The sequence below is a fragment of the Octopus bimaculoides genome, chromosome 9 (genome assembly GCF_001194135.2).
Source record: "Octopus bimaculoides isolate UCB-OBI-ISO-001 chromosome 9, ASM119413v2, whole genome shotgun sequence".
Taxonomy (NCBI): Eukaryota; Metazoa; Mollusca; class Cephalopoda; order Octopoda; family Octopodidae; genus Octopus; species Octopus bimaculoides.
In genome coordinates, this window is record NC_068989.1 from 68,672,377 (window position 1) to 68,691,003 (window position 18,627).

The 18,627-nt window shown below is 34.6% G+C and overlaps 1 protein-coding gene across 6 annotated transcripts in view; it reads left to right on the top strand.

Moving 5' to 3' along the window:
- The first annotated feature begins 2,294 nt into the window (after nt 1–2,294).
- The window catches only part of LOC106868043 (guanine nucleotide-binding protein subunit alpha-13), a 114,215-nt gene continuing 97,882 nt past the window's right edge, over nt 2,295–18,627 (top strand). For 5 of the 6 annotated variants that reach the window (XM_014913152.2, XM_052970736.1, XM_052970740.1 and 2 more), the window contains exon 1: nt 2,295–4,230. In XM_014913152.2, the coding sequence (XP_014768638.2) occupies nt 3,769–4,230 (462 nt within the window). In that variant the 5' untranslated portion in view covers nt 2,295–3,768. Of the gene's footprint in view, nt 4,231–11,802; nt 11,847–18,627 lie in introns of those variants that run through there. The other variant, XM_052970739.1, reaches the window with a different exon arrangement.

Genomic DNA, 18,627 nt, shown 5'->3' on the forward strand with positions numbered 1-18,627 from the left:
GGTGGTGGTAGTGCAGGTGGTATTGTGGTGATAGCAGCTGTTGTTTAGCTCCAAGTGAACCTTAGAGCTAAAGGTGACTTAAGATCAACGATGCGTTCCAGCCGTAACCATCTTGCTTTCTGTTTTATGACTATGTAACATTTAAAACATAATTTAATGTCTCCTTCCTTTTGAAATGGCTATGCATTTATTTGAAGGACATTTGACTGCTATTTCCGGCGGATCGAACGAGGTTCCCTTGATGGTGATGATTAGTAGATGTTTGTCGAAAACATAAAAACAATAACAAAATCATCAATAGAGAATCGTAACATTTAAGAATTAAAAGCAATTTTTGTCCGCATCAGTTCTACAATATCACTCTCATATTTAACAACCAAACAATCATGATGTAATTAGTAATTTTGTGGACATGCATTCACTTCGGTAATAACAAGAAATGTTTATACGCCTAGATACTTTTCTAGCAATTACAGATTTCCAATAAAAATATTTTTGCGTTTAGAAAAATGAAGTACCAAATTTATCATATATGATGTGGTCGACTGTTTATAGAGACCTCCCGCAAAATAAAATAATACTGCTGCTGTATAAACCGTCCGCGAAAATATGTAGTTTCAACAAGAAACTGACGTAATCAATTAAAATTTAACGTCCTTATAAAGCACGAGTTCAATATTCATTGATACTTGACACTTGGACTAATCGTCAGTGTTGTATCTTACAAGATACACTCTCAACGGGCACTTTAAACAAGTAGCTTTTAGTGGATATTAGACATTAAGTCGTTGTTAGTAAAATATCACATTAGGTAGGCTATGTGAAGGTGAAAATGACAACACTAATACTTTTATAAGTTTCCATATTTTTTATTACCTGATACACTTACATGCATGTACTACAGTTATATGAATAAAACAGCATACAAGAAATATTTGAGTTATTTAGAGATATTTTAGCTATTAAGATGAAAATTGTTCATGGTTATTAGAGATAGAATAAGTAGAAAAAGTGAGAACAAAACCGCTAACAGAGTTCTATGAAGCACCAGAGGTTGTTCTGTTTGAGAGTTCAATGTCCCAACTTTTATAGCATTCAGTCAAAACTTCTAGAACCTTCGGCAGAACTATAAGGAGGTGAAAATTTCACAAAAACTACTTTCAAATCTACTTTTATTTGGTTACATACTGGCATTTCTGATTGATCGAACCATGTTCACCCGGGTATTTATGCCTTTAATGACGACAGTTAATTTCTCGTGGCTAGCCTTTGTTTTTTATGTCAGTATAATCGGACCGTGTTCCTATACTGGAAAATCTGAGTGAGATGCCTCGAAACTTAGCAGAAGCCTTTCTACAAGCTGAAGTAAATAACCAACCATCTATGATGTCCATGTGGCGCATGAATTCAACTTACATCTACAAATGCAATATTTGGATACATCATCGGTGTTGTATTCCGGTGTCGCAAGCTATTTGGGATCTTATAATACACAACCTCATCCAAGTAGCTTAAACAAGAAGCTAAAATAAACGACCAAATATTTATGATGTCCTTCTAGAGCATGTATTCAACTTACATCTACAAATGCAATACTTGGACACATCATCAGTGTTGTATCATGGTGTCATTGGATGTTCCAGGTTTTACAAAAGATGCCTTCATGCAGTTGATCCAGCCACGGTTGATCGAGCTCGTGTCCGACTGACCTGAGAACTTATTCCAGCCGTAACTAGAAACTTAAATCGTTAAATACGTATATTTTTAGTCCACCATTTCAGCAGTATATCATTTTATTTCAGCAGTATATTATTTTATTATAACTCTTTCGCCACCATATTTCTGTTGAAATATACTCACTATATTTCAATCAGTTTTAGTAATAATGAAGAATTTAGCAAAATAAATGGCATTACCAATCTGGTGTTTAGAACTTGGCATGAAATTTTGAAAGGTTGTTTTAATGATAAAAGGTTGCAGTGCAATTCAGTTACTGACCAAGTAGCAGTGCGACAAAATTTTGACACAAAATTACGAATGATTAAGTGAAATTTACATTTTCCTACGTATTTTAAACGTCTCTAGCTGTTTAGATGTAGATCACTATAAGACATAAAGTTTTTAACATCGAACAAGTAACAGTTTCAGGAGTGTTACTCTCAGAGGGTTAATAACGTTTTGTCAGTTCAAAACAATGTCTTCATAAGTTACGATCATACAAACACTTATTTCGTAGTTCCCCTTCCCCTATAAATATAACGTGACATTATCAGATTATGACTCATTCTCACCAAAGTTGTCAATGGAACCAGCTTGCCGTACGATTGCTTCAACGTCAACTCGGAATTCGAAGGACGTCATAAATTTACGACAACGCTGTTGCATAAAAGTGTTTCATGGAGCTTTTTTTACTTTTGATGTAAATATTTCAAGCAGAAAACTCTATACAACTACTTGACAACAGAGAAAATAACGCGCACACACACACACATACATACACACACACGGCGCCATAAAAGGCAAAAAGCAACAACAAAAAATTCTTTTAATTGGTAATGTTACTTTTACTCATTTCAAAAACTCTGTTATTCATTCATTCTTTAGCTGACGTCTCTCTCTCTCTCTCTCTCTCATATAACTACCTCCTACAGTTTTTTTATATATATTTATTTACACACATACACTCCCCCCCCCCACCTCTTTCTTTTTCCTTGCCTCGCTTTCTGTAAACGCCTTCTATAAACCATTTTCTTCCTGCAATTGGTAGATTTTTTCCAGCTGAGTGACTGCCAGCTCTGCGAAGACAACTTAGTTTGGAACTATTACAAAAAGACCACTCCTTCTTGCTTCTTCATACGCCCCACACCCTCTACTATTTTCCTTACAGTTGATCATGTTAATACATTGAATAGTAGTAAATCTTTTCTATTCGACTAGCCCCAGAAATTCAAACAAGTTTTTATTTTTTAAAAAAAAAAGTAAAAAGAACTACAGCAAATTAAGTATTTTCTCCTTTGATCGCACGAATATTTTGAATACTAGTAAAGTCTTCCAAGACAATTAGCCCCATAAGTTCAACAATTGTAAGAAAATAAAATAAAATAAAATAAAATAAAATAAAAACTAAGCAAATTAAATATTAAATTTGGGCTTACGTCATACATCAATAAATAATTCGTAATATAGTTTAGAGCACATTTTAAACTATTTGTTAATTTCAGTTTTTCGTTGCTACAACTTCTTGACTACTGCTGTAATCGTGGGCTGGGGCCCATGACAGGCAAATATATAATACATAGTTAAGCGTGTGCAAGTATCTGATTTAGAAAAGCAAAAAATGTAGTAGGATGCAAGTGTTCCTGCAGTAGAACACACCCTTCCTCTTTCATTCAGTCAGTGATCGTCAGTGTCACTTGAGTCATGTGATCTTGACAGACAAACTTTGACAATCCTGCTTAATCTCTCGCCGCCCACAACAATTTGTTAACCAGCAAATTGAGTTTTTTTCCCTTTATTTTCTCTTTCTTTCTTTTTTTTTTAATCATTGTGGGCTTACCACTTTTAAGAAAAATTAAGCGTATGTAAAAAAAAAAGGAAGAAAACAAACAAGTACAACAGCACTGAAAACAAAACTAATAGTTCTCATCAGTGTTAAAGATAACAGCAAAAAAAAGTATTTTCGGTGAAACAGGGCGACAGAGGTTTCAATTGCAGGTATTCCAAGTCTGACAGGAAGTTACATGTGACGTCACAACACACTTTGCCAAAATGGCTTCATGGTTGGGTTCGTGTTTTCTCTCTGAAAATGCTAAAGTACAGAGAAGTCGAAGTCGGAAAATCGATCGTATGTTGGCTCGGGATAAGAAAAATTCACGCTTGATTGTTAAATTGTTATTACTAGGTGCCGGAGAAAGCGGGAAAAGTACTTTTCTTAAGCAAATGCGTATAATTCACGGTAATGACTTCAATGAAGATTCTCTCCGAGAATACAAACCGGTTATTTATATGAACATAGTAAAAGGTATGAAAGTCCTGATCGATGCACGAAACAAATTAAAGGTTCCGTGGGAAGATCCTCAAAAGGAAGAATATGCCAATCGGATATTTTCGATCGAATCTGCCCAAGATATGGATGAAAGTGACTTCCTCCCTTATGTTGATTGTATCGAACAGTTGTGGCAGGATAAAGCAATTAAGCTAACGTTCGATAGAAGGAGAGAATTTCAGCTGGTAAGTTAGTTAATTCATCGATGTTTATATCAATTATAAATGTTGTTGTCTTTCTAGTACTTATGCTTGTTTCAGAAATTATTTCAGTTTTATTTAAGTCTAGTAAATACAAGTTTTGCTGGGGTCTTTTTTTTCTAAATTGTTTTTGTTTAGTGAGTGTCCCTAATGTTTTCCTTTATTAATCATACCGCGCCATCCAAGTACTCATTGTTAATTTGTCCCACTGTCGTTAATTTTCCTCTTTTCTTTTTCTTTTGCTTCCTATCGTTTTATTTTATTTTATGTTCAATCCTTATTACTAAAATAAATAGACCGTGTGTTGATCAATAATCCCAAACTCGTATCTTAATATGTTTATACTCTTTATTCTATAACTAACTCCAACTTCAGCTAGATTTGAGAATAAAGTGTCGCTAATTATACTTTTAGAAGTTATGCATTTAGTTTTAAGTCTCGTAATACTTTACACGCTGTTACTCATAAACAATCTCGGTTTAAGGCGATTTTATCTAACTCTTATAAACTTGTGCGCGCTGTATTGAAAGACTAGTTTTGAAATATTACTCTGTTGTAATCATTTGCCCAGCTAGGCAAAGCTTGTCATATCAGCGTTACTGCTTTGTTAAGCATGTTGTTTCTTCCATTGAAACATAATATACACACACGCCTAGCTTCGTCTTCCCTCCCACTGTTACTATACTTGATAATTTGGCGAATACTGACTGGGTGGCAGGAAATGTTTTACTTGACTCGGTAAAAACTATTTCGTTCGTGTAATAAATACAGTTTATTTTACGCGTATTTAACATAACGTGTCAATTTTCCAACAGTATCGGTTCATAAGCATGCCTGCACACACACACACACACTTGAATAAGTTTTCTGTTGTTAGATTATAGGAAAATGTTTGAATTTCGTTTAATCAATTTTCAGCATTTTTATTTTTATTAAAAATGCTAACTGTTTACATTATATCAATTGCTCTCCTCCCATGCACACGCTGGAATAAGTTTTTGTTTGAGTTGAAATAACCTATAGGAAAATGTAATGAATTTAAACTAATCATCTTTTCAGTTTTAAAAAAGCTGTTTATATATTAAATATAATTGCATACTCACACTCAAATATACTACAATAAGTTTTCGTTTAGTTCATTTATAGAAAAATGTATTGAATTTAGCGGACTTGAATTTAAACTAATCGACTTTTTCCCCCATTAAAAGAAGAAGAAAAGTTGGGGGAAAACTTTATATTGAATATATTTTTTGTGGTATGAAATGTGGGTATTGGAAGTGACTGAGCCTGCAGTGCGATTAATTGTTTTTAGTATATACGTAAAACTTTTTTACATTCCAAACGTGCCGATTCTGTCGTTCATCGAGGTGAGTCGAATCTGTGTTAATAAAATACTGCAACAGATTCAATCAATTATACCCGTGGTTCTTATCCTGGTGGGGGAGAGACTTCAGGATTCCAGGGGGCGGGTATTTAGGGGTTTCCTACGGAGAAAGTTGTTCGTAAGCTGGAACGCCGCCAATTTTTTTTTTTTTATTTATTCGCAATATTTTTTTTTTAATATTTATGAGTGAAGTTTTGCGTGAATTTCTTTTATTACACCTGTCCCGTAAGACAGGTGTAAATTCTGATCGGTGGACTTTCGTAATAACTATCACTACCTCACAGTGAAGGAAACGTACAAGCATTTAGTGGGTTCTTCACCCACCCTCCACCTCAATTTTATCTTTTAACATTTTTGCATTCTGTGCCCTTTTCCGATCAATTTTTACTATCATACCTGTCACACGAGAAAAATACTCAGTTTTGGAGTAGTTATCGTTTTATCATGTGGAAGAAAAGGAGTAGTGAATGGCGACGAGCATAAAAATTTGTATTTTTTGTAAAAACTTATTTCAGAATCGTAATTTTCATATGATTGACACACGAAAGAAAGAAAAGACATGAAGGTAAACAAACCCACCCGATTTCTAGTCTGTTTCCGTCCCCATGAAGTAGTGACAGTCACTCCGAAACTCCGCCCGATTTATTTACTTTGAAGTTGATTTTAATGATGCTAATGTGAAATAATTGTGTTTCTGATGTTATTGCAATACAATTTCTTTTTCTTCACAAATGTGGGGGGAAAATAGGATGGTGAGCTGTTAACGGGGTGAGGAATACAGAGGGGGTAAACTGGTTGAGAAACTTTGAATTAGTTTTGCGTCAGAATGGTATCGGTTTTATTTTTCTGTTTTGTATATCTTTCGGAATAGCTCCTGAAGTCCTTTCTTGTTTAGCTCTCAGATCAGCCTTGACTGAAAACTTGTGACTAAACGTATTTCTGTCGTAAACAACCTGTCTTTTTATACATCTAATGTGTTCTCGTTTCACAACTGTATATTTTGGCAACTATTTTTAGCAGGTCGAGTGACCGTGTAGATGCTCCCCCGTTTTGTATCTATGTGTTTCCATGGAGACAAGACTTCCTTTTGTACCCTACAAAAAAACACCAGGGAGGAAGTCTTTCCCCAGGTTATTTTCAAAAACTGTAGTTTTGTATGCTCATGATGAAAGTCGTATTTATTTTTGCTAGAAACTAGAGTAAATTTTCAGATTAACAAATGCACGATTTCACTAGGGTGTTAGGGTTAGGGTTTTAGGGTTAGGGACGGAATTCCCTCACCCTAACACCCTAACCCTAACCCTGACCCTAACACCCTAATGAAAATCGTGCGGGTGTTAATCTGAAAATTTACCGAAAATAGTAAGGTATATCAATGTATAAAATTGGAAAGAAAAAAAAATCAGGTGGTAATTCGAACTCTTTCAGTGGTTGGAAGAAACCGTCTGAGTAGTTTGTTGCTTTTTATCTGTATTCAGTCCTGGTCGAACAAAGGTATTTCAGCCGTGACCATCCCCTTCTTTTTTTTTTTTTTTTTTTTTTTTTTTGTAACTGAACCACTTACCGATCTTCCGAAATAGATAAATTTGTGCTGTATATATTGAACAGTGTCATAGATCCAGTTAATATATATATATTGCTAGGCACCTGGTTTCAGGTTCGGTCTCACCTTGTGAGTGAATATTGAAGACAGAAACTTTGTGGATGCTTATTGTGTGTGTGTGTGGGCATGTGCATGCGTGCATGTTTTTATGTTTGTCCCACCACATCACTGCTTCACAACCGTGTTGGGTTGTTTACGTCCTCGTAACAAAGCGGTTCGGCAAAAGTAACTGACAGAATAAGTACATGACATAAAAAGAAAGATACATATTGCTGTCAATTTGATGGATTTAAACCCTTCAAAGCAGCTCACCAGTATAACCGCAGTCCAGTGTTACAGCAATGTTCAACTTGCTCCAATATGTATGCTTGTGTGTGTGTATATATATATATATATGCAGAGATAGATAGATAGATAGATAGATAGATAGTGTTTTTAACACAAAATGTCTTTGAAGAGATTTTTCCCTCTGACAAAATCTACACGATCATGCTTTTCACTGGTATATATACATTTAGTATGATATGCAGATGGCAATTACAACATAGTGTTACACATGCTGCAAGGGTGGATACTCTACCAGAATCCGATATATTTATATTTTAGGTAGTAGTAGTATGGAGGCATGTGCTGCTATAGTATGATGCTGCATCTGCCATTTGTTAGTTATTCCATACTCTTATTTCTTTATTGCCCACAAGGGGCTAAACATAGAGAGGACAAACAAGGACAGACAAAGGGATTAAACCGATTACATCGACCCCAGTGCATAACTGGTACTTAATTATCGACCCTGAAAAGATGAAAGGCAAAGTTGACCTCGTCGGAGTTTGAACTCAGCACGTAAAGACACCAGGCTTCTTTTAATTTCCATCTACCAAATCTACTCACAAGGTTTTGGTCGGCTCAAGGCTGTTGTGGAAGATACTTGCCCAAGGTGCCACACAGTAGGACAGTTGGTCAGCTTGAGGCTATAGTAGAAAACACTTGCCCATGGTACCACACAGTGGGACTGAACCCAGAACCATGTGGTTGGGAAGCAAGCTTCTTACCACATAGCCACGATCTATATTTATATATACCAGTTCACTCAGTAATGTGGTTGGCATTGGAAAGGGCATCTAGCTGTAGAAATCATACTAAAGCAGACAATGGAGCTTGTTGGAGTCCTCTAACTCAGCAGCTCTTGTTAAACCATTCAACTCCTGTCTGCATAGAAAACAGGTGTTAAACGGTGATAATGTTGGTATATAGCTGGGTGCATCCAGACACAAATATAATAGCACTTAGATACAGAAGCTGTGTGTGTATATATATATATATATATATATATATATATATATATATATATGAGAGAGGGAGATTGATAAATAGATAATATTGATTTTGACTGGAATTTCAAATTTCATCTTCAACAGCTTATTGGAGCTATTAATGGTAAAATTTGAAGTCCATTCAAATCAATATTATATATATAGAGAGAGAGAGAGTGTGTGTGTGTGTAAACAAAAACTAATGAATGGGTTAGATCCTCTGTGTGTGTGTGTATCATTTTTTTTATAGTGAAACTTGAAGTAGATAGAACTGTGTAAATGGTAGTGTGTAAATTAAAAACCCCTTTGGATAGCAAATGTTGAAGGTTGCTCATAGGACACAAACCCACATAAATATAATAAATGTTCTACCATACAACAAACACAGTGGGACTAAACCTGAAACTATGTGGTTCGGAAGCAAACTTCTTATACACACACAGGTGTGTGCATGTGTTTATATTTGCCCTTTATGAAAATATCTAGCTACTAACAGTGTTGTTGCATCTCTTCTTACCAAACTGTCTGCATCATTCTTTACCTTCCTATATGAAATGAGAAATCCCTTGAATCACAACAGGACAAGTAGGCATTTTTTTTCTTTGCAGAGTATATATTTTAGCCAAGCTTTCTGATCCGCCATATAACTGAAATATTCCACAAGTTCAACTTTAAATCATTTTAACCTCTTCCTCCTCAACTTTTTTTTTCTAGCCCACCTGAAACTTCCCCTGTTTCTATGATACAAACTTCTGTTTTAACCTTGTAGCATTTGAACCAGTTATAATAACCAGGCCCAAATATTCTACCTGTTTTACGTTCAAACAGATCTAGCCTCTCACACTTACTCTACATTGTCATTCTAAAAATAAACAATCACATCGTTGAAATCTTGAAGCTATGAGATAATGCAGGATTAAAAACTGTGGGAATAAATATGTATTACATTTGACAGTAATCTGAATGCTAAAGGATTAAAGTGAAATAAAATTTAAACTTTCAATCAAAATTTTATGTTAATTTATATTCCAAACACCAGCTTAATGATGAGTTATTTTACTAAATTTTTCATTATTTTCAAAAAAGCAATTGAAACAAGTGCAGTGTTTTACAACAGGAATATGGTAATAAAAATGGTTAAGTATTTTACAGATGAATGATCTTCCAAATTCCAAATGTGCTTCTGTACTTTTGGTGATACTAATTATATATATATATATATATATATATATATGTGAGAGAGATAATTTAGTAGTAGGAATAGGTTATAGATAACATCTGCTGGTTCTTCGATTATGAACAATCTTATTTATTTATCTATTTTTGATCTTTCTCATGCATTTTGCAGATTTTCAAAATGCGTGGCACCCCCTGCTTGTTTCTGTAGGTCTATCGGTTAATCCCAGCTTGTCCATATTTGAATTTACCCACATCCATTTTCTCTAAACTGTTATTCTAGTTGATCCCATCTCCACTCCATTTTGGGGTTCTTATCATGCACACATTTATTTTTCTATTAATTGCACAAAATCTCTTTTTATTTTTCCTTTCCTTGGTATTTTACTGTAATTTTCAAGATGCATAGTATCCATTGTCATTGTGTTAAATGTATCATTTGTAGAATATCCATAATGGGAATTGGTGATACTTAATTTTCAATAACTTTTGGTGTTGGCTTTGGTAATTGTTGTTCATAAAAGGGCAATACTACACAAACAACATATCCTTTATAGTTTGTAAGCTGGTTTCTTGGAGATCACTTATGATCTCTTTATTTATAATTATAACTTAATGGTTTGGCAAAAAGAGACCGATAGAATAAGTACTAGGCTCACAAAGAAGTTCTGGGGTCGATTTGTTTGACTAAAAGCAGTGCTCCAGCATGGCCACAGTCAAATGACTGAAACAAATAGAAGAGTAAAGAATAATATACATAATCCTGATCATTTTTTTTTTTTTACATTTGCTTTCCATACTGGCTTTGATTGGATATTTTAACAGGATCCAATAGGTTGGTGGAGTATATCCTGCTCCAGTCTCAGTTTTGATATGCTTTTTATGTCTTAGTGCCTTCCTAATGCTGTCCATTGTACAGAGTGTATTGTATGCTTTCTTGTAGTGCCACTACTAATGAGGTTGCCTTATAACTTACAAAACCAAAGAGCCTCTTCAACTGAGAAGGAGGATAGGAGATAAGGTGGTTTCATTAAGCAAGGTGTTGAGAGGTTAAAGTATGATGGGGAAGCAAGAGCATATTTACTGTTGTAAAGGAGATTCAAGGCTACTTTGCATTTTACATGGGTGTAAGATGTTTATAAGAATTTAGAAATTTTGAGAGGTATGAAGTGAATTGGTTTTTGTAATGATGGAACCTGAAGTAGATAATGGCTCTTATTTAAAACAGCAAATTTTTAATTTTTTTTATCGTAGAACAAGTGATTGTCTCTGTATGTTCTCATCTGAATAATTAACCCTTTTGTTATTATATTTTCATCGAAATAAACTGCCTTTATTTCAATTAATTTTTAAATTAATGGATCTAGTAAAATAACTTTGTCAATATAGGCGTAGGAGTGGCTGTGGTAAGTAGCTTGCTTACCAACCACATGGTTCCGGGTTCAGTCCCACTGCATGGTACCTTGGGCAAGTGTCTTCTACTATAGCCTCGGGCCGACCAAAGCCTTGTGAGTGGATTTGGTAGACGGAAACTGAAAGAAGCCCGTCGTATATATGTGTATATATATATATATATATATATATATGTCTGTGTTTGTCCCCCCAACATCGCCTGACAACCGATGCTGGTGTGTTTACATCCCCGTAACTTAGCAGTTTGGCAAAAGAGACCGATAGAATAAGTACTAGGCTTCCAAAGAATAAGTCCTGGGGTCGATTTGATTCGACTAAAGGCGGTGCTCCAGCATGGCCACAATCAAAAGACTGAAACAAGTAAAAGAGTAAAAGAATATTAACATAGTGTTTGAAACTAATTAGCTTCAAATTTTAATGCAAGGTTTTAACTTTAGATCAGAGAACACAAGTAAGTTGCTATCAAAAGGATTGAATTAGTAGTCAAATGCAGAGGATTGTGTTACTTATTTTCAGTAATAAAGGTATGTTTATATAATTGTGACATGTGTACCATTCAAAAAGTTGTAATGGGTCACATGTGGGTCGTGTGCCACCGGTTGCCCATGATTGTTTTTAGAGTTTGAAACCAGCTTTCACCAGTGTCATTTTGATTTGTCTTTTTTTAGTTGATCTTCTGGACAAAGTTTTTAGAGAGTTATTAATTTTTGCTGTAAGTAAAGTTTATTTTATGCACTGCAAGTCTGTGTTCACTATCTCACATATGTATATATATGTGTGTGTGTGTGTTGTTCACCATTTGGTGGTTGTTTCAGTGTTGTTTGTTTAGCACATTGTTCTTAGTAGTTTGACTACAATTAGCATATAGTTTTTTAGGTGTTGTCTGTATTCTATTCAAAAGTTTATCTCTTATGAAAAAAAAAAGAAAAATTCTCAAAACACTGCATGGTAGAAATGGATACCAAAGTATTACCCTTTCTCTGTAATTCTGGGTATTATATCCTCGATTTTAGATATTTTATTGAAAAAGATAAAAAACGAATGATACTATTCTCTATATGCAAAACATGTTATAATTTACTATTGGTTGTTTAATAAATTTGTCCAGTCACATCTTCATTTGCTGTTATCCTAATAACTGACTTATAATTGTATTTTGTTAATTTGAAATAGCTTAATATACTTTCCTTGTAATATCTACCAGAAATCTATGAAGACTATAGCTTTTTCATTTTCTTTTCTCTGAGTCCACTCATGCAGTAGGACAGGGAACCATGTGGTTTCAAACAGTGAAATATTGCATCACCAAATAAGGCACTTTACGTACTTCAGTCCTCAAATGAGATCTCAAAATCATTGTGAGAGGCAGTAGCTGAGTGACTCAGGCACTGAACTCAAGGCAGCCCGCTCAAGGTCTCATGCCCAATAAATTCCATTTCAATGTTTGTAGGAGCTTTGATATTTTGCTGTTAAACTTAAATATTTTTTTTGTTATATTTCACCTTATAATTCCTAAATTATAAATATGCTTTAAAAAACAGGTTTCAACTTTTTCAGCTTATTTGATATTAAGAAGTATATAAAGCAATTAAATATTTTTGCTCACACTGAAGTATATAAAGCAATTAAATATTTTTGCTCACACTCACAGACACACACAAACATACATACACATCATCATTATCAACATTGTTATACATCCACTTTTTCATGCTGTCAGTGGTCAGATGAGACTTATGTGACTAGTTTTCTGTATTTGTAAGCCCTTCTTGTCATCAACTCTCAGTTGTTTCCAAGTAAGTTACTATTTCTGCCCTGGTCCTTCAAAAACAACTAGTTCAAAAAGTGGTCATGTTTTCGCAATAAACATAAACAAGGACATTGTTTATGTCATGGCAAGATGGGTCAGACATAGATAATAACACTGTCTACACAGCACACAATTGGAAAACACAACCACACACAAATATATATGCACATATATATATATATATATATATATATATATATATAAGGAGGCAGGCACCATGAATGAGCATGGTTTGACAATATGTGTGAGCATGTGTGCAGTAGTATCTCTTTGTTTTGGTGTCATGCAATAAATGTAAATGAGTGTGACCACCAAACAGTGTCATCCATTTCTAATCTACTGTGAAAATATGTCTGACAATGGTCTAGTGTTGAAAAACCACAGAGTAACGTCATTTGTAGAAAAGGTTAGAAAGGTAAAGGAAGACAATGTACTTGTGCCACATAAAAAGCAATCATGCCAGCACCACATAAAAGCACCCAATACACATTATAAAATGGTTGGCGTTAGGAAAGGCATCCAGCCATAGAAACCAAACCAAATTAAACTAGAACCAGGTGCAGCTCTCCTGCTTGCCAGCACTGGTCAAACCATCCATTTTATGCCTGCATTGAAAACAGATGTTAAAGGATGATGATGTTGAATGAGAAAATACTTCCTTACTTGGAAGTAGGTGAGGGTTGGCAAACATGAAGGGCATCTGGCCATAAAAAATCTGCCCCAATACATTTCTCTCTGATGCATGCTCACATGGAATAGTAGATGTTAAAACAATGAGGGTAATGATAATGTTGATGTAAACTGTATTAGTTACAATGTTCGCATTCACTCTACAAACTTTTTACAAACTTTTGATGAGAATAAAGCTAATTTTCTGTAGATGGGGTTTAATGTATAGTGTAGTGTCAGATTCCTGAAAGTAGTCAGTAAACTGAAGCACATCCACCTAGGTAACATGTAATAAATCTTATGTTGTCACCGTACCTCCCATTCACTTGATGCTACAGAAACTAAAGATAAGCATTAACCTCCCCGCAATCATTGTACCTCAGCAGAACATAAAGATTTCATATGTTTAACAATGCACACATATGCACCTGCATATGGTTTGGAACTTTATAGTAATATCATAATGTACGTGTATGAAAAAAAAAAAAAAAATTACAAACTCTTGAAAATATTATGAGAGCTCTTTGCAAAATATCAAACTGACGTAGAATCATGAATAAATCAACTGCCTCCTTCTCTTTCACTCTCTCTCTCTCACACACACACTCACACATACACATTCTCTGATTGTTTCTCTCCTCTTTCACAGTTAAGTAGGCAACTATTCCATCTTTATGTAAATGCCCAAATTTACAACAAAAATACCATATCTATGCTAGCATTGAGAAATAGATATGAAATAGAAAAATATGTATGTGCACACTTTTGTATACTGCTATTGTAGTATCCTACACTTATAATTTGATCCCCAGACATGTCAATATCTAAACCATATGTCAGTTAACCAGATAATTCAGCACCTTAACTCCTGTACTCACCCATAGCATTTATTCACATATATAGTAATTTTTTTCTAGTATACTCCATTACCATCAGGATATTCTCTTAATTAACTCTTAACTTCCTGTGCAACACAGGAGTATATCAGTCAGCCAATCCTGAATTGCACATCACAAGAATCATACAAAGCTTGTTTACATTTATCTTGAATGAATTAGAGAACTCTCTAATATATGGGAGAAGCTCTCATCCATTTATTAGTCATCTCTGTTTTGTATTTGAATCATTACTGGACTGGACTTTCACCTAGAAAATTTACAGCAGGATGTAAAGAGTGAACAGCCTAGATAATTTTAAATAATTTTGATTTTTACCTAGGTCTAGATACTGACTTCAATATATTCACTTGCCCTCCACAATCAGGCTAATTAATTAATGGGGGTGGGAGTAATGTTTTCTGAAGTGCATGATTTTTTTTTTCCATTCTCTTACTGTAACTTCAACCAAGTTTAATTCCATCTGTTTATGTTATTTGTCAGTTAATTTGATCTTAAGTTACCAGTCCTATGGCATTTAGTATATTACATATCAGGTACATTTACTGGAGTTCATTCTGTGGCAAGCATCTAAAATAGGAACCAATAACAACAACCACAATGATTTCCCTCCCTGCAGATGTTCTGAGAAGTTTGTAAAGGTCATAGGTTTAAAACTTCTTGTGATTAACTTGAAAAGAATAAATAAATAAAAAAGCTTATATTTTCAAATTTTACAAGTATTTAATATTTATTGCTAATATAAGCACTGCACTGGGTCAGAAATTTTAGGTGTTAGCAATTAGACAGATTCCAGTTCTTGACGGCTTTGTTTCTGTAACTGACACTGGAAGGAAAAACGGCAAAAGCAATTCCAACAAGATTTTCGAACTCAAAATGCAAAAAGTTGTGACTAAAAAATGGCAAGGAACCAATATTAATTAAAGCAATGCAGTAATAGACAACATTCTGTCTAATTTTTTTTATTTATTTTTTTGCTGTGGGTGTGTGGAGAAATTTAGATTGTGTGCAAATTTCATCTTTTCAAAGAATGTGCATGTCCATGTGAATAACCTTTATTCCTTTACTTGTTTTAGTCATTTGACTGTGGCCATGCTGGAGCACCACCTTTTAGTCGAACAAATTGACCCCAGGACTTAATTTTTTGTAAGCCTAGTACTTTTTCTATTGGTCTCTTTTGCTGGAATTGCTAAGTTACAGGGATGTAAACACACCACCGTCATCAAGTGATGATGGGGTGGGGGGGACAAACACAGACACACAAATATGTACGTATATATAATAAATATATATATATATATATATGACAAGCTTCTTTCAATCTATTCATAAGGTCTTGGTTGTCCCGAGGCTACAGTAGAAGACACTTGCCTAAGGTGCCACGTAGTGGGACTGAACCTGGGACCATGTGGTTAGGAAGTGAGCTTCTTACCACTCCTGCACGTTTGCTCAGATTTCTTCAATTAAAAAATCTGGTTTTGTCTTGAAGACCTTTGGGTGCCCATTTATCCTTTCCTAGTTGTAAAATGTGTTGATGCACTGGAACGTTGTACAAAATGGTTTGCAGTATTTAGCTCAGGATCTTTATGCTCCGAGTTCAAATCCCATCAAGGTCAACTTTGCTTTCTACCTTTCTGGAGGTCAGTAAAATAAAGTACCAATTGAGGTCTTGTAATTTATGTTAGAAATCAATACTAATTACATCCAAGTTTAAGTGTTTAACTGAATTCACTGAGAAAGCAATGTTTTGGCCCACTCATGTTCATGATTGATATAGGGCTAAGGTTCTATGATTTGTAATAAATTACAGAATATCTTTTGAGTTCTGGATATTCATGTAGTTTATACAATAATAATTCAAGACATTTATGAACAAACCTTGTGTGTGCGTAATGCATGCAAGAGTGTGTGTGTGCTGTCTTGTCTTAAAACCAGTATGATAATGATGATGTGTTGGTGTGTGCTTGGAATTCAGTCCCATTGTGCAACATATTGGGCAAAAGTACCTTCTAAGTGGATTCAGTAGATAGAAACTGGAAGAAGCTCATTGTGTGTGTGTGTGTGCATGTGCTGCCTTGTCTTAAAACCAATATGATGATGATGTGTCTGTGTGTGACTATGTATTTACATGTGTACATTTGTGTGAACATATGCAAGCATACATATGTACCTACATACACACACACATATATACTGTATTTCCTTAAATACAGTGCAATCTCAGATATGATAATGTAACTTCCAGTATTTTTATACCTAAAAATCAGTCATGGTATTTTTATCTTTGCACTTGACTAATGGTAATCCCCAAATATAGTTGCCGAGTTTTGTTATAAATTTCTTCCATTCGTCACAAGTGTGTTTCCATGCAAACTTATGTATGCTCATATATACCTTTCTACGTGTGTGTGTGTATGTGTGTGAAAAGTATAGCAGAAAACATCACATATTTTACATGGCTCTTGGTGTGGTGCCAGTGCAGTTTGGCCAGTGATGACAGTGTCTTCAGGTAGCTAATATTTTACCTTTTTTCTCCCACTTACCATCATAGTTTTAACTGGTGTACACCACATCTTAGCTTTTGAAGCTTTTGTCAACTTCTAAAATGTGGATTTTTTTTTTTTTTTTTGCTGTGCCTTCTAAATACACACATATATGTATGTACATATATATATATATGTATATATGCACACAAGCTCAAGCATTCATGTATACAAGCTAATCAGCATGCACTCTAATACACTTGAGATTCTGGACTAAGAAAATATAAATCCCCCATTGGCAACTTCTACATATATACAGAATAACAATTGAATTTAGGGAGGCAAAAAGGAGATTGCAAGCTTTTGAGTGCTGCATTAATCATATTACTCGGGTAACATCTTCTAAACAACAGTGATAAGAAATGAGTACATCACAAAGGTTAGAAGCATTATTATTATTATTATTTTGAACATTCCAAAGTAAAGTGATGCTGCCTGTTGTCATTTGACATCTTCTCTTCAATGCTCACTGCAGCTTGTTTCTGATGCCAATATCAACATTTGATAAAATAATCATCACAACCTAATATGTTGAAAGGGCTTCTGCTTTTACATATCACATCGCAGGACATTCAGTCAGTTGAGGAAATATGCTATTTTAGTTTGGTATACTGTTATAAATTTCTTCTATGATTTCAAGTTTCTTATATTTGATATTCTGTAGAGATTTGTTTACAGTTTTCCATCTATGGATGTTTAATTCCTATGGCCAAAGGGAGACTGATTTCAAAGTGCAAACCCAGTTGCAACTCACTCTCTCTCTGAAACTCTGCCTCTCTAACACTCTCAGTCTATAGCTGTGCCTCCCTATCTCTCTCAGTTTATAGTTCTGCCTCTCTGTCACTTTTTGTTTTGCTCTGACTCTATCATGCTCAGCTTTGCTTTTCCAGCTTTATCTTTCCTTCTCTCAGACATTCTTTCTCTCTCTCCTTCGATTGTTTTGATTTTAACCCTATCCTTAATAGATTATAATAAAATACACTGATTATATATATTTTTAATTAATTTTTGAAAGTAACTATGAATTCTTAAGGAATTTAATATGGTAACTAATATGGTAAACAATTTTATTATGTTCTACATTCAAATTCTATCAATTTTGTCTTTCATCTTTTCAGTGTCGATATAAGGAACCAGTTGAGCACTGGGACCTATGTAGTCAACTTACCTCCTCCCCATAAAATTGTTGACCTTATGCCAAAATTTAAAACCATCATCATCATTATTATTATTATTTATCTTCAATCAACATTTCAACATCCATATTCTTATGCTTGCATGGGAATATGGATGTTGAAACTTCCTACCACACAGCCATGTCTGTGGCTATTATTATTATCATATGTGTGTGTGTGTGTGTATATATATCATCATCATCATCATCATCATCGTTTAACGTCCGCTTTCCATGCTAGCATGGGTTGGACGATTTGACTGAGGACTGGTGAAACCGGATGGCAACACCAGGCTCCAATCTAATTTGGCAGAGTTTCTACAGCTGGATGCCCTTCCTAACGCCAACCACTCAGAGAGTGTAGTGGGTGCTTTTACGTGTCACCCGCACGAAAACGGCCA